Here is a 25881-nt window from a genome sequence, read left to right as displayed (position 1 = left end):
GTTAAAGAAAAAATTAATTAAATAAAAACTTAAAGTTTGTTTAGATAAAATAAATATATTTTTCTTATGATTCTTACTATAAGTTATATGTTCAGAATATAAATACAAGACAAAGAAATATTTTAAATATAAATCGTGTTCAAGGAATGTTTTCACAAAGATTGCATCGTGTATTGCAAAAGTACAAAGTATTACTAGTATTAGTACTATAATATAATTTTTTTTTATGTAAATGATTGCCATTGGTTACAAATATTTTATTGTTATTTATTTAACGTAATGCAGCTGGTAGTCTCGGCTTACAAGTCGGTCTTACCCCTAAGACGCATGAAAATGAATGATGTTCCACATCCAAAAATTAAAATAACCTTAAAAAGAATATTTTTTAACTAAAAAAGAGAAACATGTATATGTTTAAAAAAATATATAAAAGAAAAATAATTTACCTGTCATTAATTAATATATCAAATGCACTCAATTTGACACCAATTTCTTTAAGTAAATTTACAATTGCTGCCCTAAACTCACATTTTGGCTTAGACTTTGATCCTTTCATAAAAACCAAAATGGTAGCAGAATTTACTAATGGCACCAGTCTCCAATTGATGTCTTCCCCCCTTTGATCTGTTTTGTCACCTTTAGTAAGTAAATAAACAATAAATAAATTATCTCTATATTTTCGCTAGCTGTAGTAGAAGAGTACATGTGTTTCCCGATGCACCACATTTACTCAAAACCAAAAGAAATCGGTTATTCACAAAAAAATGAACCTAAAGTCTATAATGTTGAACACTATAAATATTTAAACTAAAAAAAATTATTGATTTAAACAAAAATTATAATTTTTAGATTCATCCTAGAATAGGGTCAATTAAAAAAAATATATGTAACTGTTTTTAAAAACGATTCTAAATCACATTTAAAAGTATATGTCCAAAACTAACCAAAAGTCATTTTCAACCGAATAATTTTTCAAAAATAATGGTGAAATTTGCTTCATAAGTTTTTACAATAGGTATCACTAATCACTATATGGTACTATTAAATAAATAGAAATTATCTAATATTTATTTATTTTATATATATTTAGTAAGTCTATAGCTGATGAGACTATATTTTTTATGAACAAGAATTATCCAGGATTTGATAAAGGTGAAAACCGTAGAATTTACAAAATTATTAATTAATATTTTTGATACTAGGAATCGAAAATTTAGTGCAGAAGGAATTTAAAAAATGTTCAGGATATTATTAAGGTTTTTAAATATATATGTGTCCTATATGTTGCACTATTTATGTTTTGTTTATCACTTACCATTAATTATTCTATAATATTGTAAGTATTTAATTCCAGTTAGAAAAATGCTTCTTTTAATATTTCTTTCTTTTAACTTATTAGTTTTATATTTAAATATTAACACAATTTTCTAAATTATTAAACATAATAAATAGTACTTTTATAGTTCTGAAATGCAAATTATTATTTTGTATAGGTTTATTGTATTATAATATTTATTTGTGTTTATATTAACATATATTATGTTGTATATTCACAACCATGTCATTTTTGAAGTATTGAATAATACATTAGGATGGCTGGACAACTGAGAAAATAATTTAAATAATAATATGATAAATAAAGAAGATATGTCTATCAATATTAGTAAGATATTTTAATTATATTTTTTAGTTAATATAAACATTAAAGAACCGCAGTAGGATAATAGATAACTATAAAATATAGTTAACATTATTATAACAAACGACTATATTTTAGGGCTTGAAACTAATTGAAATAATATCGATTTCGGTTTCAATTTTTCAACACCTACTGGTATTATGAAATTTCGGTTTCGGTTTCGATTTTAATTTTTCGATACCGGTATTATAAATTTGGGTTTCGGTTTCGATTTCGTATACTGGTTTCTACATTTTTAAAAACGGATTTCCCAATAAAGACATGAAATTGTGATTTCGTGGTTTTATTATACTGAGTGTTTTAACAAGATTTTTTAATTTTTGATAAAAATATGAGAAATGTTTTAATATTTATTAGGAGTGAGTTTGTAATACCGGACTATATATTCTATGCAGTGTAAAGGGTCCTTATTCCCTACACGGAAAGATTTATCGTCAAACGCGTCAACACTACAACCGCCGACCTGTCGACAAACCTGTTGGCGCGTGTATGGGGTTGTCGTATCAACCGCTCGTCCGGGCGTTCACAAAATTATAACCTGCTTCAGTGACTGTGAATTGAACATTCGGTTAATTAATAGTAAAATTAAGGTTCATTGCACATTGTTTACAATTATTCACGATGGCTATGGATTTCGATAAAAAATGTATTTCCGAATTCATCGACGAGTATAAAAATCATCCGGCGTTATAGAATATTCAAAGTGATATTTCCAAAAATTAACACCTGCGAAGTAATGGCATTGAGGCACTTGTTAAAAAAATGCAAAGAAAAAAATCCCGAAGCTGACGATGCGTTTGTGAAAAAAAAAATAATAATTTGAGGACAGCATACCGAAGGGAGCTGGAAAAAGTGCGATCGAGTAAACGCACAGGATAGGTACATCATATTATATGGATCTAGATCACGGACTAAGATAATCTATAAGATAGATATCTTAGTCTGTGATCTAGTTGACCACAGGCATTGTCCTGTGCCACAGGGGATCTAGATAACCACGACGGGGATTTGTCATGCTAGGTGATACGCAACCCACTATCTTAGTCCGTGACATAGTATTATTATCATTAATCCGTGGTATTATCACAGAATTGTATTATTCTGTGATATCATCATGTTGATATGACAATATCACTGATAACTAATAAACAGTATAATATTGTAGTTTCTATTTGATGTAATAGGTACAACTGAAACATAAACTAGTCAATAAAACTACTACGTTTTTCATATTTTTTTTATTTTTTTATTTCATTATGATTTATTATAATAATGTTATTCTTTATTTATTTTAATTATTTTATAGTATCTATAATGTTTTTGTAGAAATGCTATGAGCTTTTATTAGTTTTATATTTTGAGTGTTAATAATTTTTTGGTACCTACCTACTCCAGTATAATGGAAATTTGTAATGCAGATGAAAGTGATGATGTATGTTAAACAATTTATTACTATTACTATGACTATTATTAATGTATATAATATGTGAATAAAATCTATTACACATTTTCAATTTATACTTAATGACTAATTACCTACTTGATCCAACTTATATATAATTTTTTATAATGCATGCTTAGGTTTTACAAAGATTGTCAAAGGAAGAAATTTGTACTAAATACCAAAATGAAATCATTCAAATAAAGAAAGAAAATGAAGGTAGTTACCACTTAAGTTTTCATAGTTACATGACAATTTTTATTTAAAGAAAAATGATTTTTTGTTAACATTGCCTTAACTGTATTGAGTATGATTAAAAATAAAATAAAATATTAAGGTATATCTAGGTATTTATTAAAGGTGTCATTTTTTTTTAGAATTACATAATAAAGAAAAGATATGGGAGGAAAAGTTTACTGACCAACAGCGTTTATATGAACATTCTGAAAGCCAGGTAAAGAATTAAGATATTTAAATTATAGTATTTGAACTGATATTCATTTATATTAAATTCTAATTAGGTACCAATATATTGTAAAAACTCATAATTTTCTTATAATTTTCCACTTTTGTTTTCTTGACTTTTTTTTATTATACCTATAGAAAAATTCTAAAATTGATCGTGCTAGAAGACCAATATTTAGGTACTTGAAACTTTTTTCAGCCTTATTATTGTTTTAAAATTTGTTGTTAGTATAATACACATTATGAATGTTCATTGTTAATCCAATCCATCTATAAAATATCTATGGTATAATTGTTACTATTGTTTAACATTTTTCTGAATGTAAAGTCATAAATTGTCTTAATATTATATTGTACATTTGATATTTGACTTACAATAATAATTAATCAACAATGTTTTATTGTATTGTAGGTAAAAAGTTGAATTATACCTAATTATAAGATTACATTAATAATAGTTTCTTAACAGGACCCTAGCCATGCCTTTATTGTCTGTGTAGTATAAATATAAGGCATAACAAATTTTCATTCACTAGTTTCAATAGTGTGGTGTTAGTTTTGATATAAGAGCGAATTGACCTATTATAATCAAACTTTTAGGTAAGAACATAATCTATGCTTGAGTGTTGTCTTTTATTCAATATTTTAATTTTCAAGTAAGATACCTATTGATTATAACGTATAGGCAAATGCAAATCACAAATTAAAAATGCTCATACCTCCCTTGAAAATTAAAACACTGAATAAAAACCAACCCTTCCGCATAGATACTTAAGAGTTAGATAATAAATTAATTCACTCTAATATCAAAACTAACAGCTTATTATTGAAACTTGTGAACAAAAATTAGACATCACTACTGTCTACTTGTGTAAACGGATACAACAAATATATGGGTAGTGCCCTCTTAAAGTGTTTAACTCTAAATAATCAATGTTTATAGGAATTGCTGAATAAGAATAAAGATCTACAAGAAGCAGAATCAATAATTATCAACTTAAAGGAAAAAATTCACGTATTAAATGCTCAACAAAAAGATGAAGTTGAAGCTTTGCAAAAAACACTTCAAAGTAACAAACATGCATTAGATGCAATGAAAAAAACCTTAGACAATGAAAAGGCATTTAGAATTTGTGCCGATCAAGAAAAAACAAATCTTAAAGAACAGATAAAATGTAATAAAATTAAGTATGAATCTTTAGAAAATGAAAACAAAAAGTTAATTAGTGATAAATTAAAATTAGAAGAAACTCAAAGTAGAATTAAACAACAATGTAATGAATTATTACAAAAAAATATTTCATTAGAAAATCACTGTGAGAAAAGAGAGCAAGCATTTGATGGCCAAACACAGTTAATTAACAAATTGGAAAACAGTATAACTGTATTAAATGAAAAGTTAAATAATTATGTGGAAACTGAAAAAGAAAATGACAAATTACTAAAACAATTGAAATTGTTTTCTAAACAAATGGAAACTTATGAAAATGAACGAGAAGTATATGTACAAAGATTACAAAACATGCAGAAAGAAGAAAATTTGTTCAAATGTAATATAAAAGACTTAAAGCAAGAAATCGATGTCAAAAATAATGAAATCAATAACCTTACTGAAAGTATAACTATTTTAAATTCAAAAAATTCATTATTATCTTCTAATATAAATAACTTACAAACCAACTTCACCAATTGTCTAAAACTTTTAGATGAAGTGTTTGAAAATTATGTAAAACAAAATACAAAAATAGAAAATAATGAATCATCATTACAAATGGGCTCCTTATTAAATGAAACATTTGAATTGTTTGAACACACTTTAGCAGAATATAAATTATTGAAATTATCATCTGAAAATTCTGAGATAACTTTAAAAGATGAAATTAACCAAAAAGAAAAAATAATTTTATCATTAAAAGATAAATTAGATAACTTTAAACAAGAAATCTTTAAAAATGAAATTACTAACCTTAATTTTTCTGAGATCAAGAACACTACGGGGAACTCAGATCTTAAGCAAACTCTTAATGAGAATATAGATAATCGTCAACTAATGATAAATATTGAACTTGATAAAAATTTAAAATATATTTATTCAATTAAGAATGAAATATTGCCTAAACAAAAACTTTTAGTATCTGAATGCATGAAATTTATGTTTAAAAAAATTGAAGAAATTGACAATTTAAATATTTCAAAAAATTGTTTTATTGAAAATGTGCATACACAAATGATAAGTTTGAAAAAAGAAATAGTATTAAAAAATATAAGCATTGAAGAACTGAAAACAGAAGTATTAAATCTAAGAGAATTAGTAACAGCAAAAGATGCATTGTGTAATGAGATGGATATGGAATTACAACACTTAAAAGAAAATTTAGGTACCTTTGAACCTAATTTAACAATATATTTTTCTTTTTAATATTTTTTTAATTGTGTAGATGATTCAAGCACTACATCAATAAGTAAAGAGGACAATATTTATAAAATGCGTGAAATAGATGAAAGTCAAGAAGACCGTTCACAAAAGGTTAATATTAAATAATAACAAATTTTAGAGTACATTTTAATTAATCATACTTTACATTTTAGTTAAAAGCCATCGCTATAAAACAAAAAAAGCAAATAGCCGATTTAAAACAGTCTATTGAAAATGAAATCAAGAATCATAGTTTAGAAAAAAGTGAATTAATGAATAAGTGTATAGCCTTAGCTGAACAAGGCAAACTTGCTCGAGTAAGATTTCAAAATAAAAAACATTTTATGTTGTATATCTAGACATGTTGTTCTTTACTCATTTCTACAAGAGAAAAGTTCCAATTGCAGACCAAAACTGGTCGTCGGTTGTACTTGTCCTACCACAGTGCCATATGTCGGTGTTAATGTGGAAGGGATTTGACCCTGCTATTTTTCGATATGCTCGAATAATTACTTTTCTCTCGTGGAAATAGGTATAGTGTTAAAACATTTTTAATAAAAATTATGGTACTTATTTAGGTCCACCTACTAAACTTAATATGAACACTTTTTTTAATATTATCTTTCGGTACTTATCGATTATTGCGACTACCGTTAAAATTATAAAAAAAACTATTATAAAAATGGAAAAACTGTAATTTTAAAAACTAGAAATAATTAATAATTCACTCTAGGAGGAAAATGCTCAGACATACAATTTAAAATTCCTATAAATGGACTTTCATGCTTTTGACGCCACATGAATTCAACCAAATAACTATCCAAATTTTGAAGAGCAGTGCCTCTATGTTTTTTGTTGCGCCATTTAGAGGATCCCCATAACCTTTCGATATTCTGTGTGTGAGCACCAGTTTGAGGATCCACAAAATTATAAGTGTGGTTAACGGTTAAATGCTGAAACCCAGCATTCTGTAGTTCATTTGTTTTATAACCACGCCAACAATCAGAATAAATAATTGTACCTTGGTTTATATTACTGCGTTGGAAAATAGCAAATTAAAGATCATATTACTTGTCTACGAGAAATCCCCACAGCAATGCTAATAATAACCACCATTCAATACATCTCGCTAGGTGGTCGCGATAACTGATAATTACCTATCTTTAAATTGCCGATATCTTAAAAAAAAAATTTTTTATATTAAGCTCCGTCCAGACTAAGAAATATTTGTCGTCAAATGTATTGGTCACTGCTTATGAGAAATCAGAAACACATAAAATATGTCTAGACAGGCTTGATATAAAAAAATAATGTATTTAAGATATTGTTAATTATAAAATAATATTAAGAAAAAGTTTTTCATATGTTAGTGGACCTATATAAGTATCATAATTTGAACAAAGATGTTTTTCCAAAATAATAGTTTGTAAAGTACAAATTACCAACTGAAAAGCTAATTAAATTACTATGTCAAATTAAATCATCACAATCTTATATTTTTAAATTATACCATTTGTAAAATACTTACATTTATGACAGATTTTCTATGATTAATCCAAATTAACAATGTTAATATTGAGATTTAAGTATAATTTTTTTATTTCCAAGTGTTTACAACAACAATATGATATTAAATGCGATGAGTATGATATTAAATGTGCGGAAATCAAAGAATTAGTTAAAAAATGTAAACAAGAAGAAAATCAGCTATTGGAACAAAAAAAGCTTTGTACCATATTAAAATTGGATATTGAAAATTTAAAGAATGACTTATCACAAGCTCAAAATACTATAATTAGGTAATTTACGAATTTGTGTATTTTATAAAATAATAAATTGTATTTATTATTATTTATATTCCATTTTAGTTTAAAGGAAGCAGACAAATCTTTAAACTCAAAGCTTGATATTTTAAAGCAAGAAAAATCGGCTGCTGAAATTCTTAAAACAGATCGAGAAGCATCTATAAAAGAACTTTCAAACAATTTAAAAGTCTCGAAGGAAAAAATAAAATCCATGGAATCTGAACTGGAGAAATTAAAAACAGAAAAACAAAAAATTAATATTCGTGACCTTGAATTAAATTCTTATGAAGTTAGTAGTATTTAAATAAACAATTTAATTAATTAAATTACATTTTTTATTGATTTTTTAGAAAACTTTAGATGAATTATCGCAAAAAGTAAAAGAAGAAAAGCAACATAGTCAAAATCTAGAACAAGAACTTTCTAACGCAAATAGTGTTATTGATTCTTTGCATGAACAAATTAAACATTTAGAACATATTATTACTACTGAACAGGAAAGAAATAAACAGAATTTAGTGAGTTATAAATCATTGATTCATACTATAACTTAAATTAAATGTTATGAGATATATATTTTTGAAAAAATGCATTAATAATTAGTTCATAATAAATATTATTTATGATTACTTACACAAAATTCTTAAATTACTCAAAAGAGTATAAAGAGTTGTATATTGTATAATTTATTTAAAATGTATTGTTATGATTTTTAATTTTAGCATCAAGTAGAAGTATGTAGAATAGGGTTGAATAACGCTGAATCATTATTAAATGAAAAAGAAAATAATTTATTAGAATGCCAAGTAGCTTTAAATCAAGAAATTTTATCAAATACAAATTTGACTAATAAGTATGATGAGTTGAAAAAACTATATGAAACCGAAAAAGAAAATTATCAATTGCAACACTCACAGCTTACTGAAAAGGTAAAACTTATTTTAATTTATATTATCTATCATAATGATCATTCTATGATGTTAATTTTTATTGAAATTAGATTCGGCGAATGCAAGTGGAAATAAAAACAGCAAATGAATCTATTTCAAAGTACACAGAAGAAAATCAAAGTTTACTTGACGAGTTTGAAGCGTATAAAGTAAGAGCTCATAGTGTTTTTCAAAAACACAAACAAGACACTGTGTACCATGCCAAAGTTGCAGAATTAAGTGAACAACTACAAGAAGTTACCAAAACTTTAAATCTCTCAAAAATCAATTTACAAAGTGTGTCGTGAGTAATTAGCGAGTACAAAATTGGAAAAAAAAATTGTTTGCAACTTAAATTTTTTTTAGGTCAGAGTTATCTAATAAAAATATAGAAATGGTCATGTTACAAAAAGAAATAGATAAATATGAAAAAAAATTAAGTAATTTGACAAAGACTGTATCAACAAAAGACAAAGAAATATATCGTTTGAGTAATGAAATTGAAAATATTAGATCCATATTCGAAAAAGAGAAGACATCTTTAAATGTTAGTTAAATAGTAAATACTTAAATATGATCAGATATTTGTTAGCATCTGTATAGCGGATTCTGCGTAATAGGGATGCCAGTTAATCAGGACAAACTCTTGGACAGTCAATGATTCAATTACCTAAATAAGCTAATGATTTTAGTGTAAATATGCGCTGCTTATTTAGGCCATAAAACTGGATATTTAGGACATTTTTGTCAAGTAGATTATATAAATTAAAACCAATAATCTATTTGTTTCTCTATGATATTTTGGTTAGTGATGCAAATTTTTCTACTATGTGTATTATTTAGCCCATCCGGTATTATTTTTTTTATATTATAATGTATATTATTATTATTTTATATTTCATGTTTATTATTACATCAATTATAACAATATTCTTTCATACCAACAAATCACAACTAGTAACTACCATAAAATGTATACGTTTTTGTTTTATTTTTGGATTATTGGGGTAAAATAAAACGTGACCTATTTGCCCCAATAATGAAAAGTAAAAAAATTAACTTGTTCTAATTTATAGGAAAATATATTGAGTGAAAGATTAGCTCACGAAAACGAAATTAACAAACTTCAACAAGAAATTATTTTAGCTAAAGAAACAAATTCCAATGAAACAGAATCAAACATTGTGTTACCTGTAGTTGAAAATAAACTTAAAAAATCAACTTCTTCGAATCATATTCACGATGATGATGAAATGGTTAGTTTATAAAAGTGTATATTAAATTAAAATGTAAAAATATTTTTTTTAGTTTTCAGATTTTGCAAGTTCAAATGAATCAGTTCGAAAAATTAGCAAATCAACACTTATGCCTTTGGCTGATCTGTTATCGTTTGATAATAATAGCGGTAATTAAACATCACTATTATATAATTCTATAAATATTTATCGCTAAACTTCTTATATTATAGTTAGCGACCCCATAAGTGAATTGAACACTAGCCAGAAACAATTGAAACAATTAACTATGATGTTAAATGATGCTGAAAAAAACTGTTCTCGATATGAACAACAAAATAAATTTCTTAAAGAAGATATTAGACGATTGCAACGTAGTGTTGACAGACATGCTGAAATACAAAATATGGAATATTTAAAAAATATAATTATAAAGGTATGTTGTACTGTTGAGCTTTACAAATTATAACACTTTGTTTATTTTTAATTTCTCTAAATAGTTTATAACTTTGTCAAGTGGAGTAGAAAAATATCACTTAGTACCAGTGATAAACAAACTGCTCAAACTTAGTCCAGACGAGCAGAAGCAAATAGAGACAATTGCTAAAGGTAAAATGATAAATGATTTATTTTATTTTATTTAAGTTCTAATAACAATTTATTTGTGAATTTAGGATCACTTGCAGACCAAAACTCAAGCTGGTCTAGTTTATTTACTTGGTCACAAGGAACTTAGTTTGCACTTAAATTAAGCAAATATTTTATGAATCATTATAGAAGAATGTGAAGTAGCTTTATAATGAAGATGCTTTATATTATTGCCACAAATTGTCCCCGTTATCAAGTATTCTAAGTATTATTATATTTTAATGTTTCCAAAAATGTGATAGAAATGTGTTTATACATATTCAAATATACAAGGTTATTTGTTAAGCAATAAGCATCCTCACTATTGTGCAATATATTTTGAAAAATCATTTTTTTTCAATGTGTTTTCCAAATCCTATGTTATACCATACGTATTTATTTGTATTTGTAATAAAATATTTTTGTTTAAATAAATTTAACATCTAGCCAACTTTAATTTAACTTGACATTTAAGCAAGTTATAAAAATTATATCTTATCACTGTCTAATTTTTTTGTTAATTCAATTATTATATTTAAAAGCATTCCCCGTTGCCTTTCCTAAATTAAAATTAAATTGTTATACTTTATACTAAAATAGTATTTATACTTGGTATTATGAATTTTGTTTTAAGAGTTAAATAGTATCTTATCTCATATATTTAATAATTAATATTGTCAATAAAAAATATTATTATCCATTTATGTACAATGTACCTACTTATTATTTATTAATTCCTTTTACAAATTGTTACTTATTCAACTCAATATTTTGTATTATATTTAAAATCTAATCTCAATAATGTATTACCTATAGGCTATAAGCAATTTTTTTTCTAAATACATTTTTAGGCACTTATCGATTTTCAGTAAAATAAACATGCAATGACACATCACATAATATCCATTTTGATAATTACCAAGAAAACTAAATAACTAAATAAACTAAATAAACTCAATAACTAATTGTTGGTTATAATGTAAATTGATATTCCAGAACAATAGAGATTCATCATAATACCTACAGCAAAAATTGCAAATGGGTATTAACTTTTAGTTTTAAACAGTTGACAAAAATTCAATATTAAAATTGTATGAAAAATAAACTGTATACTCCTCTTATAAATTGTTCTGGTGAACTTAAAGATCTTATATTTTATAATTTTATAATTTTATACAAATTTGTATGCTGTGCCAAAATCATTAACATCTAGAAACTCAATAGGACAATATCCAATTATGTACTTGTCTTTGATAATTCAAAAAGATAGTGGGCTGTAAATTGCTGAAGCTGTTCTCTTCCTTAGATGCTGTTTCAAAAAATACTACTCATTAATTATAGATTTTATTAAAAAAGATTAATAATTATAAGTAATTTAATCTTCGGTAGGTACGCTACCTATATACAATGGTATTTGGACGTTTCCTCCCCCCATGCCTTTTCACCCCCGTTAATTTTAGAGGCACTAGATGTTTCCCCCGGGCAGAGACATATCCCACCTGAATCAATATAGGTATATTTTTTTTTCACATAATAATATTTTGAAAAATAGATTCTTTGGTTTTACCCGAAATATATAATTGTCATTTCGGCATCTATTGACTACCATCATTCACGTTTTTATTGAAGCTTTACAGATGAGCAACTCAACTCTCAAGTACAACAATAAGCATTTTAAATTATAGAGTAGGATATTTTTTAATATTTTAGATAAAGACGATAGGTTAAAAAGTTATGTGAACGTTTTTCAAATGATGATTTATTAATTTTTTAATTTCCGTGAGCTATATTACCAGAATAAAAAATATAAGTAACATTTGTTTTACTTTTATTATTTAATTATTTCATATTTATATAAGTATTTATAATTTATATTTGTATGGTGTTTAATAATTTAAATATTTATATTAGTGAATTTGTATTGGTATTTGTCAAATAGCAAAAGTGTTCTTAATTATTATGATGTTATTATATTATTGAATTATATTTGTGTATTCATTTCATAGAATTATATTGAGCAAATTTGTTTGCATTGTATGTTATTATTATTGTTTAATAGTTTTACTTTTATTTTTTTTTGTCCGGGGTAAATTTGTGTCGTTCGGGAGGGAAACATCCATTATATGTTGAGCGAAAAGGCACGGGGGGGGGGGAACTTCCTAGATTCATATACAATATTTTGCATGTTTATGGTTTATCAATTTTGATTATAAGACTCGGTGGCCTGCAGTGACGTAGCTAGGGGAGGGCTTAAAGGCTAAAGCCCCCCACCCGAAAAAAATCCTACAGCACTGATAAAACTATAAGAGTTTATCTATTTATATTAGCTATATAATATTAATATATATCATTAATAATTATATGATTTAAAATAGGGCATAGGTACCAGGTACTACCATTATGTTTGGACCTGATCCCTATTTTTTCATTCCTATAAATCCTTCCCTGAATAGATTTATAGATGTATTTACAAAAAGTATATATACTATAGTATAGGTACTACTATCTGTATAGTGTAGCCGTGTAGGTACTCTACAGAATTTCAACTATAATTTATAGTAGAGCCTACTGCCTGCCCTGGAGTCACAGCACTTCTAAAAATTAACTTAAGCTAAATGAAAATAGATCATCCCAAAGTCTTAATTTCTGCTTCATATAAAAAATATAGAGTAAATTTATAATTTTTTAATTTTCAAAATAACATTGATAAAGCAATATGTACTGAACTGCGATCTATTCCACAGTGGCCTAATTTATTAACTCACATTTTTATTTCACAATTTGTTGCAATAAAAATATATTATGTCTCGCCAGTCGCAAGATGAAAAATCCGACTACAGCTAAAACGTCGATAATATGAGACTTAGGCTACCTATACAATTAAAAACTTTATACTATTGTCATAGGCGCAAATAGGGAATTTCAATGGGAGTGGGGAAGGCTTCAGCCTTTTCGTTACAAAAATTACATTAATACGATAATAAATCCTAGGAGAATTTCCCAGTAGGGGGAATTAGCCCCCCCCCCAAGCCCTACCCTATTTGCACCTATGAGTTTATTGTGAATAAATGAATTATTGCCTAACGATAGCCAATGGGAATCTAAAAGGAATAGTTCTGTGGACGACGGACGTGATACGTGATATTAAAGTGTATAGATAGGTAGGTACCTAGCTGATTAGTGATGGTTCATGTATTTTAAATTAGTCGATCATTTTTAAACAAATATAAATCAGATGACCTAATCCTAATGTTAATCTCTTAACTGCGTTCCCATTAAATAAAATATAAATTATTTGTATTTTTTATTCTCACTTATTGTAGATTTGTAGGTACCAGCGACCACCAGAGAATAAAATAAAAATACCTAATATTGACAGTGAGTTATAAATATATCTAAAACCTTTGACATTTTACTTAATAATTATTCATTAGATTTTTAGATAAGTTACCTACACACTAATTTCTTACAACTTTACAAGTATTATAATACTAGTAGAAGTTGGGATTAAAAGTACCAAAACCATAACAATTTTTTAAGTGGTTCAAGTACGTATAGGGGCTCAGCCTCCGAAAAATGTCCCACATTGTTTTTAAGGTTATTCAATATTATTAAAGTAATTAATAGTTATAACTTATAACTGATAGGGCTTCAGCCATTTCAGCTTCAGTCACTCCAAACCTCATTCGCTATAGGTAGTAGGTACACGGCATTTACGATTATGTTCAAGCACTATTTAGTTAGTTGGTAATTATTAATATTTGTTTGTAAATATAGGTACCTACTGGCTACTATTGCCTAGTATTTACATGATTCATCTAGGTACGCTTTTGATTATTATAACTCACAGGTTATAGGTATAATTGAGACTTGAGAGATTATATTTCATAATATCCATAATAAATGCCACATAGGTAAAATAATTACCGCAATGTCTATTATTATTTATTATATTTAAGTATTTGGTACGAAATGGACATTTAAAATATCTCAACATTATATTTTGTTACCTACCTAATGCAAATCGATTATTATTGTCAATAACAAATGTTCAAATTCTAATATTTACATTACTTATACCTACACCATCCTATAAAGCATTATATAATATAAATTATAGTATTGCTGGCATGTGCTGATATATTATAGTCACTATAAATTTCAACTATAAATTAAACTATCTAAAGCCGTGATTGTAACTATATAAGACAATTAAGACTTCGTAGTAGGTAATCTGAAATTGTAATTGTCTAAACTGTCTAGATTATGACTGTCTTCTGTATTCTTTACAGTTATGGTATGTTCAATGAAAAATTAATTCGTTGTGAGTCTCAGTAATATTGAGTATTTTTAAATAAATAAGGAAACGGCAGGTAAATATTAAAATATATCAAGGCAAGTTTTGATTTTCCGGAAAATGATGACGGTTGTAATTAGTTTATATATATAATATAATCTATAATCTATTATACAGTCATTAAATGCATACTCATATCTAATATATAGGTTACGAGCATAAGTCGAAATCGGGTAAACCTCAGAAATGTCCAGGCAAAACGCGAACTGCTCACAATCCTTGGGCAAAGTGCAATATTTTGGCTTTTGAACGGACAAATCTAGTTATAATCAACCTCATTTGGACAAAATCGTTGACTGACTTTTATATCGTAAGGGCAAACCCGTAGTGTCTTAAATACGTTAGCTAATATAAAATACAAATAGTGATTTTTATGGTACGATTTTGTAGTATGATTATAAATGACCACAATTAGTATCTTGTTAATTTATCGAAACTCAATTTCCACCTCTAACAGTCGAAAAGACAGAGAGAATTCCAGTGCCTTGTGTTGATAGAAGAAAAGTCAATGCAAATTATGTGTTAGGTCTTAGGTGTTTGGTATATTAAGTATTACTGACGATGGATTCTATAAAATAGGAACCAAAAATGTAATTTTGTCATCACTATGTACGATGTACCGGAAACTAAATATTTCAGTGCAAGGAACAATTAATTACTATCGATGATGTACCGAATATCGAAATACTATTGAGGACTGCTAGTATTCAAAATTCATCAACTGGAGGACAAGGATTTATTTTTTGTTCTTGCAAAACTAAATGCATTAGGTACGAGAAGATGCAAATAATTGTAGACAATAAAATATTTTGTATAGTTCTAAATGACTAAATGAGTCTATTATGTGTAAGGTGTAGCAACAAATGAATAAAAATATTATTTTTTTATTATTATTTAAGTGCATTAAATTATATTTTATGATTATTAATATTATTATTTATTTGTATTTAATATTTGCGAAGTTACTTAAGACGCTAACGTTTTGCCCAAATGAGGTTTAAATGTATTAATTTATTAAATTCTTTATTTTAACATTATAAGAGTACCTACCTAATATTATTACTTTAACATTATAGGAGTACCTAATATTATTATTTGTTTATTTTTATACGAATACTTGATATAATTATATTTTTATTATTATCGAATTGTATTAAATTTCATCTGTACAACCATATTTATTTTGTGATTATTTGTATTTATTATTGGCGAATGTATTTGAGACACAACGATTTTGCCCAAACGAGGTTGTTCATTACTAAGTTTGCCCGGTCAAAAGCCGAAGTATGACATTTTGGCCAAGGATTGTGGGCAGTCCGCGTTTTGCCCGGGCATATCTGAGGTTCGTCCAATTTCGACTTTTGCCCGCAACATCTATATTCTATATAAAATAAAGACGGCATCTTCGTCCGAATGATAATAATTCTAAAAACTAAATTATGTTTTTAGATTGTACTTAAAGAGTAAAAAAATTTTAACCCTGTAATGGTAATTACCAACTTAACAATTTCCTCACGACTATTTTCGATGGAATAGGACATTTCATTTGGTTCATTTTTCCAGGTTAAAATCTCCCCATTTAGTAGAATTTAGATAATACTACAAAGAAAAATTTAGTTAAAATAAATATCATGAGTTGGTTTTGTTTCAATAATAAATTTACCTATCAATTTAGTAGGAACCCAGCATCCAAATATTTGAATACCTATTCCCTGAAATTTTCAATCCAGAGATTAAATTCAATAGCTTTTATTACATTATTAAATTTACAAACAAACATCGTCGATTATACAATTAAAATCAATAAATATGGACTTAAAAAATGTTTGGGCTTAAAAAAGAATCAGAAATCATAAAACTTTTAATGAAGTTAATCTATTCACGCCTATATATTTTTTTCTCTTATTTAAATGTTACATTTTTTAAAGATATATATATATATATGTACACATGTATATATACTCGATTTATTTGTTATTATTATAACACAACATATTATTATATTAATGGATCAATGAGATGATTAAATGTTAAACAACAGTTCATTTTGAAATACTTGGAAACATTTAAACGAAAAACATTTTTTTAAATGCCTATGGGGAAATGGAAAATATGGGAAATAGTACAATGTAAACGTATTAGTCCGCCAAATTAGACGTGGGGGAAAATTGTCCTACATTCAATAACAAAACGTTAAATTCAAGAAAATGGTAATCATAAATAATTATTAATTTCAAATTTCGGACTCCGAAAATCACGGTCACGTGTAAACCACGTAGTGGGTACCACATAGCCTAGGTATGTTCATTGTTTATATTATTTTAATAATGCAATCCTGCGACCACGGTACATTAGAATGTTTTAACATTTTGAAAACCATTTCCCACTACGTGTCTCTTGGGTTGGCAACGGTTACAGTGCCAGTAACACCGAATTACCGTCGTCAATTAATCTCGTACCCATTGCCAGTAAATGGAACTTTAGTCGTAAAAAAGGCCCAAAAGCTAACGTATGGTCCAAAAAAATGACATTTTCGAACATAAAAATTATCTTACGAACCGAAAACATTAAGTTTTTGGTTTTAAACGATACTGAAAAAGCAAAACGGATTTATCGGTACCGGTACCGGCGCGCCGGCGGCCATGTTTCTCGTTTGACCACCACCCCGATCCGGTGCGCTACGTTCGGATCGCTCTCTTTCCGTGTCTGCTGTGCTATCGTCGTGTGTGCCGCTCGTCGACTAAACATTTTTCAACCGCCCGTATCGGCTTCATAGTCTTCTGGAGGATTTTCATCCGTTCGAATCTGAAATTTTGATTGCAATTCATCTTCGAACGGTAAGTAAAACTATTTGATTTCTTTTTTCCGTTTTGTTTTTACCTTTTTGACCCGGCAATGGTGAAACCGCGATCCGCCGGTCGGAATGCCATCTTGTCCGCGTTCGCCGCATTTTTCTCTCGTTCTATAAGACTTAGATCTTGGATGTCCTCGGTTATACGTTTTCGTCCCAATCCCCAACGACATCCCCGTCGTTTTTTGGCTGATGTTTGACCAATTCCGGAGAATTATGGACGTAAATCTTTACCGTAAGGATCATCCGGCTGCTAGTTGCTACCATCGACTATGCATCCGTTAGCATGCGCTGTGTCGGGCTTTGACGTGTGTCCTTTGTGCTTTTAGCCCCTTTAAATTACAGCCTTAACCAGCCCGCCAAGTTCATTATAAGTTGAATTGTATTACAAATGGTCACGTCAACTTCTTTTTGTATATGTGGCATCATACATAATTGCATTGGACTTGTTACTCTCAATGCTAAGACTGCCGTTCTTTGTTAATTGTCCGCTCTCAAATTTTAGGATCTAAGCTAACCATAATTTTGTTGGGTTTTAAATTTTTTTTGCCTAATTTCAAAATTTGGTTGATTAGAATGTGAGTATATTTCGACTGCTGGCCATTGGTTGGTACCATTGTCATCGTGACACATGTCTAAAGATATTGGTTAGAATGTTGCGTTTTCGCCTTTCGGTGATCCGCCTGATAATGCGTCATTTTCGGTTCATTAACCTTTGTGCATTTTATATATTTGCATTTCCGTTTTGACGCGAATCTTTTTTTAAATTAACTACGCAGAATCAACATTTTACGTCACGTATGTACACGTGGAAGTGAATATTAATTTTTATGTACGTAATCTACTCTTATATAAACATTTTCCATCTTATCTAAGTTTTTTAAACTATTAATTAGTGTTTGTATCATTGTTAGGTATTTCAGATAAGCAGATCGATATTTATTACCATTTTTTTTTTATTTCGTTTGAAGTTTCCTCCTAGTGCATTGACCCGTTTTCGGTGTTTTTATTTAATTTAATTGTATATTTCGTTATTTTTAGATTAACCATGGGTAAAGAAAAGGTACATATTAACATCGTTGTCATTGGACACGTCGATTCCGGTAAATCAACCACAACTGGTCACTTGATCTACAAATGTGGTGGTATCGACAAGCGTACAATTGAAAAATTCGAAAAGGAAGCCCAAGAAGTAAGTTTTTTGTAGAAAATAATCAAAATTGAATGTGTTACTGATTTTTAAAATATAATTTTAGATGGGAAAAGGTTCTTTCAAATATGCATGGGTATTGGACAAATTGAAGGCCGAACGTGAACGTGGTATCACCATCGATATTGCCTTATGGAAATTTGAAACTGCCAAATACTATGTCACCATCATTGACGCACCTGGACATAGAGATTTCATCAAAAACATGATCACTGGTACTTCCCAGGCCGATTGTGCTGTGCTTATTGTCGCTGCTGGTACTGGAGAATTCGAAGCTGGTATTTCTAAAAATGGACAAACCCGTGAACACGCTCTATTGGCCTTCACCTTGGGTGTGAAACAATTGATCGTTGGTGTGAACAAGATGGATTCTACTGAACCACCATACAGCGAAGTATGTTTTTAAATTTCCCAACTTTTTTCATATAACAATATTAATAATTTATCATGTATAGAGCCGTTTCGAAGAAATCAAGAAAGAAGTCAGCAGTTACATCAAGAAAATTGGTTACAACCCAGCTGCTGTTGCTTTCGTGCCCATCTCTGGATGGAATGGAGACAACATGTTGGAAGTTTCCGAAAAGATGTCATGGTTCAAAGGATGGGCCGTTGAACGTAAAGAAGGAAAGGCTGATGGTAAATGTTTGATTGAAGCTTTAGACGCTATCCTGCCACCCAGTCGCCCAACTGACAAGGCTCTCCGTCTCCCACTCCAGGTATGGATAAATACAAATATTTTTAAATAATATTTTTATTTATGCACTTTCTCTAACCTATGTTAATTTATAGGATGTCTACAAAATTGGAGGTATTGGAACAGTCCCAGTAGGTCGTGTTGAAACTGGTCTATTGAAACCTGGTATGGTTGTGGTTTTCGCACCTGCAAACATCACCACTGAAGTCAAGTCCGTGGAGATGCACCACGAAGCTTTAGTAGAAGCTGTTCCCGGAGACAATGTTGGTTTCAACGTAAAGAACGTTTCAGTCAAAGAATTGAGACGTGGTTTCGTTGCTGGAGACACCAAGAACAACCCACCCAAGGGCGCAGCTGATTTCACTGCCCAGGTATATAACTTCTGTAATTAAAAAAATTGAACATTGTCTAATACTTGTCTGAATTTTTAGGTTATTGTATTGAACCACCCTGGTCAAATTTCCAACGGATATACTCCAGTGTTGGATTGCCACACTGCTCACATTGCTTGCAAATTCGCAGAGATCAAAGAGAAATGTGACCGTCGTACTGGTAAAACTACTGAAGCTAACCCAAAAGCCATCAAGTCTGGAGATGCTGCCATCATCAACTTGGTACCATCCAAACCTTTGTGTGTTGAGGCTTTCTCAGAATTCCCTCCCTTGGGACGTTTTGCTGTGCGTGACATGAGGCAAACTGTTGCTGTTGGTGTCATCAAGGTAAATTTCAACACTGACACACATCATTCTATCTTACATTGCCCTCGTATTAAATACTTAACCAAAACAATTTTTAAACCTTACAGAGTGTCAACTTCAAAGATCCATCAGCTGGCAAAGTAACAAAGGCTGCTGAAAAAGCCCAGAAGAAGAAATGAATAGGCGTAGCAGTAGCGCACACACGTCCTTCAGTTAGGTCAAATGGAAGTTGGCATAGGTGTCGGAAACCATCCCAACTTCTAATACTATCCAAATGGCTGTTGCAACCTTGTTTTCATCGTAAAGAATTCCGCAGGAAAAAATCGTGTTGTGCTACTCAATATCATGATAACTTTGTTTTTTATTTTTTATTTTCAAGAATTTTTAAATTTTGTTTTAGTTATGTTTAACTGAGAGATAGGGATGACATAATTTAAAAAATATTTTTTTTAGTTAATGTATTTATAATGCATTATAATTTAAGAAATATTTTTTTAAAACTTAGTTTATATCATTCTATGAAGTTATAATTTGTATCTTATACATTTATTTTTTTTTACATGATTTTAATTACTGCATCTATGACTAATCCATTTGGCCCAACTGAAAACATTAGCCGCCGCCTATACCTTGTGTTAACATTTGTCTAAAAACATCAACAAATAAAACACTTAATAACTATTTTCTTTCCATTTATTTAATGTTTTTTTTATTTATTTTCAGGTTCCAAACTATAATCATATTAAATCCTTATAACCCTATTCCCCAATTTTACCGACATTTTTGTAATAGAATGGATTTTCTTCATTTATAATATTTTGATTCTGATCTATACTAATATAAGATTTTATAATTACATAATGTGTTATTTAATTTGAAAGATCAAAGGTATGATTTTGTTTTCCATTATCCTTAATTGCTTAACGGATGTCGGAAACAATCTGCCTATGTGTTCTTCAATAAGATCCTGGTAATCTCGGATTGAAGTTTTAATTCTGAATTTGACAATTATACTTAGTATTCTTTGACCAACACAATATCGAGTATTATGTACTTATGTAAGGATAAATGTGTATCTTGTTACTCGGACAGATCTGGCTTGTGGCCTTTAATAAAGAAACATAATTTTTTAATTAAAAGTATATGTAGGATGTACACATATTTATACTTGTATGAGTAGGTACTTAAAAACTATTCAATTGAATTTGACCAAAATCTCAGAGATTGTTTTTAGAGATGTCAGAAAAGTTAAGAAAGTATAAGAACTAAGTATAGCCTAAGGCACGTTAAGAATTATACCAAAGTACTAAATCCAATCCACGCCTTTCGGTCGCCCCTCCTAGGACGAAGAATTTCACAGGGCTAGGGACACCGACACCGATGACCGATTTGTCTACGAACCAGTAGCGGCTTGAGTCTTCATAACTCAAGGAGCAAGTTAATAAGCAACCCACCCACCCACCAGCTGCATTTACTAGGACCAATGTAATATTTTTAGGTTCTTTTTTAGTTAAATTGTTCATTAACATTTACAATTTAATATTTATAATATAGATACACTTATTTTTTACTTGAATGATCTTCTGTTATGAATTATAAACAAACCCGCTAAACTTAAAACATTTTCTTTCCCGATTTTCGGGGCAGCAGCAGTCGCTCCTAATATATTCTCATGACAAGCCGCCCCTACCACGAACTAAGAAGATAGATACACCTATACAGCGTACATACAATGTACGATTATTCTAAATTGGATTTGCCAAACAAAGCAAAACTGCACAGGAGCGAAACTGGGATATTCAGCTGGTATAGGTATTAGTGTAATATCATTGCTATTACATATATTAATTGGACATAATGAATATCATAAATATTTAGAACATCCAGTGCTAATTTTCTCACAATCAGAATTAATAATTATATTATTTATGTTAACTAACTGTCGTTCAAAGTGCAATTTGTAACAATTTTGTTTCTGCTACGATTAATACAAATGAATCTGTACGCACAGAGAGTGAACGCGTTTTATTGCACTTACAAATAACAATTATAGTGTATAACGTAGTCGTCTACTCCTCTTTAACAGTTGATTTAACAGTCGAGTTTACCTACCCAATACAATAACGTGTGTTTTCAATAATATTATAGAAATACTCATCTCAACATTTCCTTGAGGTTCAAAATAGTAAAAAAAAAAAAGGTCATGAGGAATTGTAGTGGCGTTTTTATGGGAGGGGGTTGCAACAGGTGCAGCCCCCCCCTGCCCCCCAAAAAAGACTTAATTTTTTATACATAAAGCATTTTTTGAATCTAACATTTTCACAATTTCACAAACTTGTTCGTAAAATATTCGCAATAATACATGCTAGCATTTAGCCACGTGCTCCAGCGAGTGATGACTGACTCTGGTGGTAAGGGGATATTTGGGGCATGACGCATGTGTCTTGAATATCTGGATGCGAGAAGTCGCTTTTTTAAATTTTGAGTAGGTACAGTTGTAAATTTGTATAAAAATAAATACGAGCGAGTCGGCGAAATCTCAGTTTCTCATTACTATAGAGATAATAATATTACTGTTGAGGGCAATACAATAATAGCCGTTGATGAATTAATTTATTTTGTTGAACGGTATACAACTAAGAATTTCATAGATCTAATATTTTTTTGTTAAACTATACATTTCTAAAAAAATTCCTTAAAATCTATGAAATATGCATATAAATGTTCTTAAACCCAAAATATGCTAATTCGTACAAAAATGAACAAAATATGAAAAGTTGTGCAATAAAAATTGTTGTATTTGAAATGAACATACTATGAACCGAATTCGTATCGAATCAGAATTTTAATATGCACTTTCTAGACAAATATGCAAACGCCTAAAGTTTCGAGCCTTGCTAATGAGCAATGACTATAGTTAGGCCGTTGGGTCCTGGAAATATTGTTGATATAACGGATATGAGGTTTAGTCGATACCTATTTTACAGCAAAGCGACTTCCGTTTTTCATTTTTATTTTCACAGGTAATTATTTATTTCGTGTTAAATCATTAAATATTTAAATGTAGTGAAATTTGTATTGTTGACCGCATGAGCATATTATACTTTTTTATTGTTATTATGTACCTATTACGGTGGACCATAGTTAATTTGTAAACAGCGTATTGGAAGATGCCAAGCCGAATGATTTGAATGTCTATAAAATATAAATAGCACAACAAAGTTGAAATGTTTTAAACATTATACCTATGTAGAACGTCTTAAGTTCTGTAATGAATACTATTTTTAAATAATTATGGAATTACAAAAATAATTTGAAGATTAATCGTTATTATATATAGGTTTGATTGAGTTTGAATATACAAAGCTATAAAAATTTGAATTTCAAGTGAATATATTAAAGGTAAGCAGACCCACGAGGGAGGGGGGCAGAAGCGCGGGTAAGTGAATATCGTTCTGCTGTAGATTTGGGCCCTTTTCTCCGAAATCTATTTCGCCGAAACACAATTAAATAGAAAAAAATTAATTTATCATTTTACATATTTAGTAAAAATATATAAACATTCATCCAAACATTTTGAGTTTGACTCGAGATGGAAGTGGTAAATTAGGTAACTAGATTCACTTTCTTGCCCAGAAAAGTCGCTGTTAGAGAAAATCGATGCACTTTTACTGCCCAAACCGTGACGACAGACGCAAAAAACAAAATAAAAAAACACACATTTAAAAAAATCAATATTCATCTCTCCACTCAAAATCTAAAAATACAAACTGTACACATTTACAATATAGAATTTTAAAATTGTATGTCCTTGTCCCTTGATTTCCCTCCCCCCCCAATTTGCGCCTATGGTCCTAAGGTACTTCTGATCCCCCTCCTATTACCAACTAGATTCAATTTTCAACTAGAAACCACCATCAAAGTTGAAGATTAAAGCATTTTTAATTTTCATCACAAAAAAAAACACATCGTTAAATAAATATCTATATGGGTACTTGGGGTACATTCATTATTTCACGGCATCTTAGTTAGGCAATCTCACTACATCAGTGTGATCATATTCCATCTTAAGTGGTTTGTTAAAAAAATATAATTTCTACATTAATTGTCTTTTTTTAATTATTGCTATAATTTTGTTATGAGATGAATTATTTTAAATTGTTCTTCAGTTACAGAATCTTATCACATATATATTAGGAGCAGTATTGTAATAATATAATTTAGGTAGCTATTACATGTGCTAAGCATGCTGCCGAACACAATTCATTACAGTAATTAATAAGTATAATAACATAATGTAGGCGGATGCAAATCGATAATGGCCAAACAATAATTAAATTCATAATATATTAATTTTGCATGGGGCCATAGCCACATAAATATAAGAATATATTATTATTTATTATACTACTAAATATAATATTAAAACACAAATAAATAATATTTATGAACTTAATCATATCAACACTTCAAAGTTCAGAGCTCTTAACAAATATCCCAAAACGGGGAACCAAAGGAGTGTGGGCAACTAGCAATCACATGATATCCGTACCCAGGCTAAACTATCAGCCCCCCACGGGTGTCATCCCAATATTTGCAGGGTAGGGGCGTATGGCATAATAATAAGTATAACACTTTTAAGTAGGTAAATAGTTCTCTCGCCAGGTCACTCAACTACCTTTACATAAAGTTATAATTATAATATACATAATACACTTAAAGCACTATACCTATCTATATTTGTCATTTATCCTATGCTGAACAACTGATTTTTGGAAACTGTGCTCATCACTCTGGAGACCAATTATTATTATTCAGTGTTGAGTAACTTACTAACTTGTATATCTTAAATTGTGGTACTAATAGTAAGTACTAAGTAATAATATACCTAAACAGCATATTATTCTTTATCTAGACATACTTAGTATGATTGAACTCGACTTATCATAGAGTACTGAAAAATCATTTTCTGTTCACAACGATTTGTATTACGTACACACAACAAATCTCAATACGTATAATATAATTAATTCATTTAAAATATATGTACTTTAAGTTGTTCAAGAAGTGAAATTTATATTTTTTATAAAATAAATCCAGTTATTTTTCTGCATTTCCCACTATCACAGAACTATTTAGTGACGTTTTCTGCTGGAATGCTTTGCTGCTCACCTTACTAAAATATATTATATTATACAGTCAGTATTTAAGTATATGTTCAGTGTTTTTTTTTTATCAATTATATTAATTGTTTAAAACTTTTATACAATTATAGTTTAATTTATCATATTCTTCCAGTCTTAGTTTAAAATGTTCAAACTGAAAGCTGATTAAACTCAATGTTTTATTCATATTGATAAGTGTTCACTTAAGTAATATGATCAATTAAACAACTAAGGGTGATTAATAAGGCATGGTATAAGGTAAAAAAATTGTATTTATTAGATAATAACA

The 25881-nt window shown here is 28.9% G+C and overlaps 2 protein-coding genes across 2 annotated transcripts; both read left to right on the top strand.

Moving 5' to 3' along the window:
* Nucleotides 1-2865: 2865 nt before the first annotated feature.
* On the top strand, nucleotides 2866-11167 carry LOC111031201 (GRIP and coiled-coil domain-containing protein 2-like). The gene is made up of 17 exons (XM_022311047.1): nucleotides 2866-3131; nucleotides 3281-3359; nucleotides 3518-3594; nucleotides 4549-5983; nucleotides 6044-6132; nucleotides 6195-6338; nucleotides 7630-7820; nucleotides 7890-8115; nucleotides 8177-8344; nucleotides 8549-8755; nucleotides 8827-9059; nucleotides 9122-9302; nucleotides 9832-10011; nucleotides 10064-10160; nucleotides 10224-10426; nucleotides 10491-10599; nucleotides 10665-11167. Exons 1-17 carry the CDS (start codon nucleotides 3099-3101, stop codon nucleotides 10724-10726), a joined length of 3714 nt encoding a protein of 1237 aa, XP_022166739.1. The 5' UTR covers nucleotides 2866-3098; the 3' UTR covers nucleotides 10727-11167.
* A 6490-nt stretch (nucleotides 11168-17657) lies between these two features.
* On the top strand, nucleotides 17658-21123 carry LOC111031184 (elongation factor 1-alpha). The gene is made up of 7 exons (XM_022311019.1): nucleotides 17658-17811; nucleotides 18867-19017; nucleotides 19082-19429; nucleotides 19491-19751; nucleotides 19825-20100; nucleotides 20161-20448; nucleotides 20535-21123. The coding sequence occupies exons 2-7, from the start codon at nucleotides 18874-18876 to the stop codon at nucleotides 20604-20606; spliced, it is 1389 nt and encodes a 462-aa protein (XP_022166711.1). The 5' UTR covers nucleotides 17658-17811; nucleotides 18867-18873; the 3' UTR covers nucleotides 20607-21123.
* The last annotated feature ends 4758 nt before the right edge of the window (nucleotides 21124-25881 follow it).

The sequence above is a fragment of the Myzus persicae genome, unplaced genomic scaffold (genome assembly GCF_001856785.1).
Source record: "Myzus persicae strain clone G006 unplaced genomic scaffold, MPER_G0061.0, whole genome shotgun sequence".
Taxonomy (NCBI): domain Eukaryota; kingdom Metazoa; phylum Arthropoda; class Insecta; order Hemiptera; family Aphididae; genus Myzus; species Myzus persicae.
This window is presented reverse-complemented; position numbering and strand designations above follow the sequence as displayed.

Bases quoted from the DNA above. Each gene is read 5' to 3' on its own strand.
- LOC111031201 (XM_022311047.1), top strand. From the start codon at position 3,099: ATGGAAATTTGTAATGCAGATGAAAGTGATGAT. The intron at 5,984-6,043 runs GTACCTTTGAAC...TTAATTGTGTAG, and splicing joins ACACTTAAAAGAAAATTTAG to ATGATTCAAGCACTACATCA. The intron at 10,012-10,063 runs GTTAGTTTATAA...TATTTTTTTTAG, and splicing joins TTCACGATGATGATGAAATG to TTTTCAGATTTTGCAAGTTC.
- LOC111031184 (XM_022311019.1), top strand. From the start codon at position 18,874: ATGGGTAAAGAAAAGGTACATATTAACATCGTTGTCATTGGACACGTC. The intron at 19,430-19,490 runs GTATGTTTTTAA...TATCATGTATAG, and splicing joins CTGAACCACCATACAGCGAA to AGCCGTTTCGAAGAAATCAA. The intron at 20,449-20,534 runs GTAAATTTCAAC...TAAACCTTACAG, and splicing joins TTGCTGTTGGTGTCATCAAG to AGTGTCAACTTCAAAGATCC.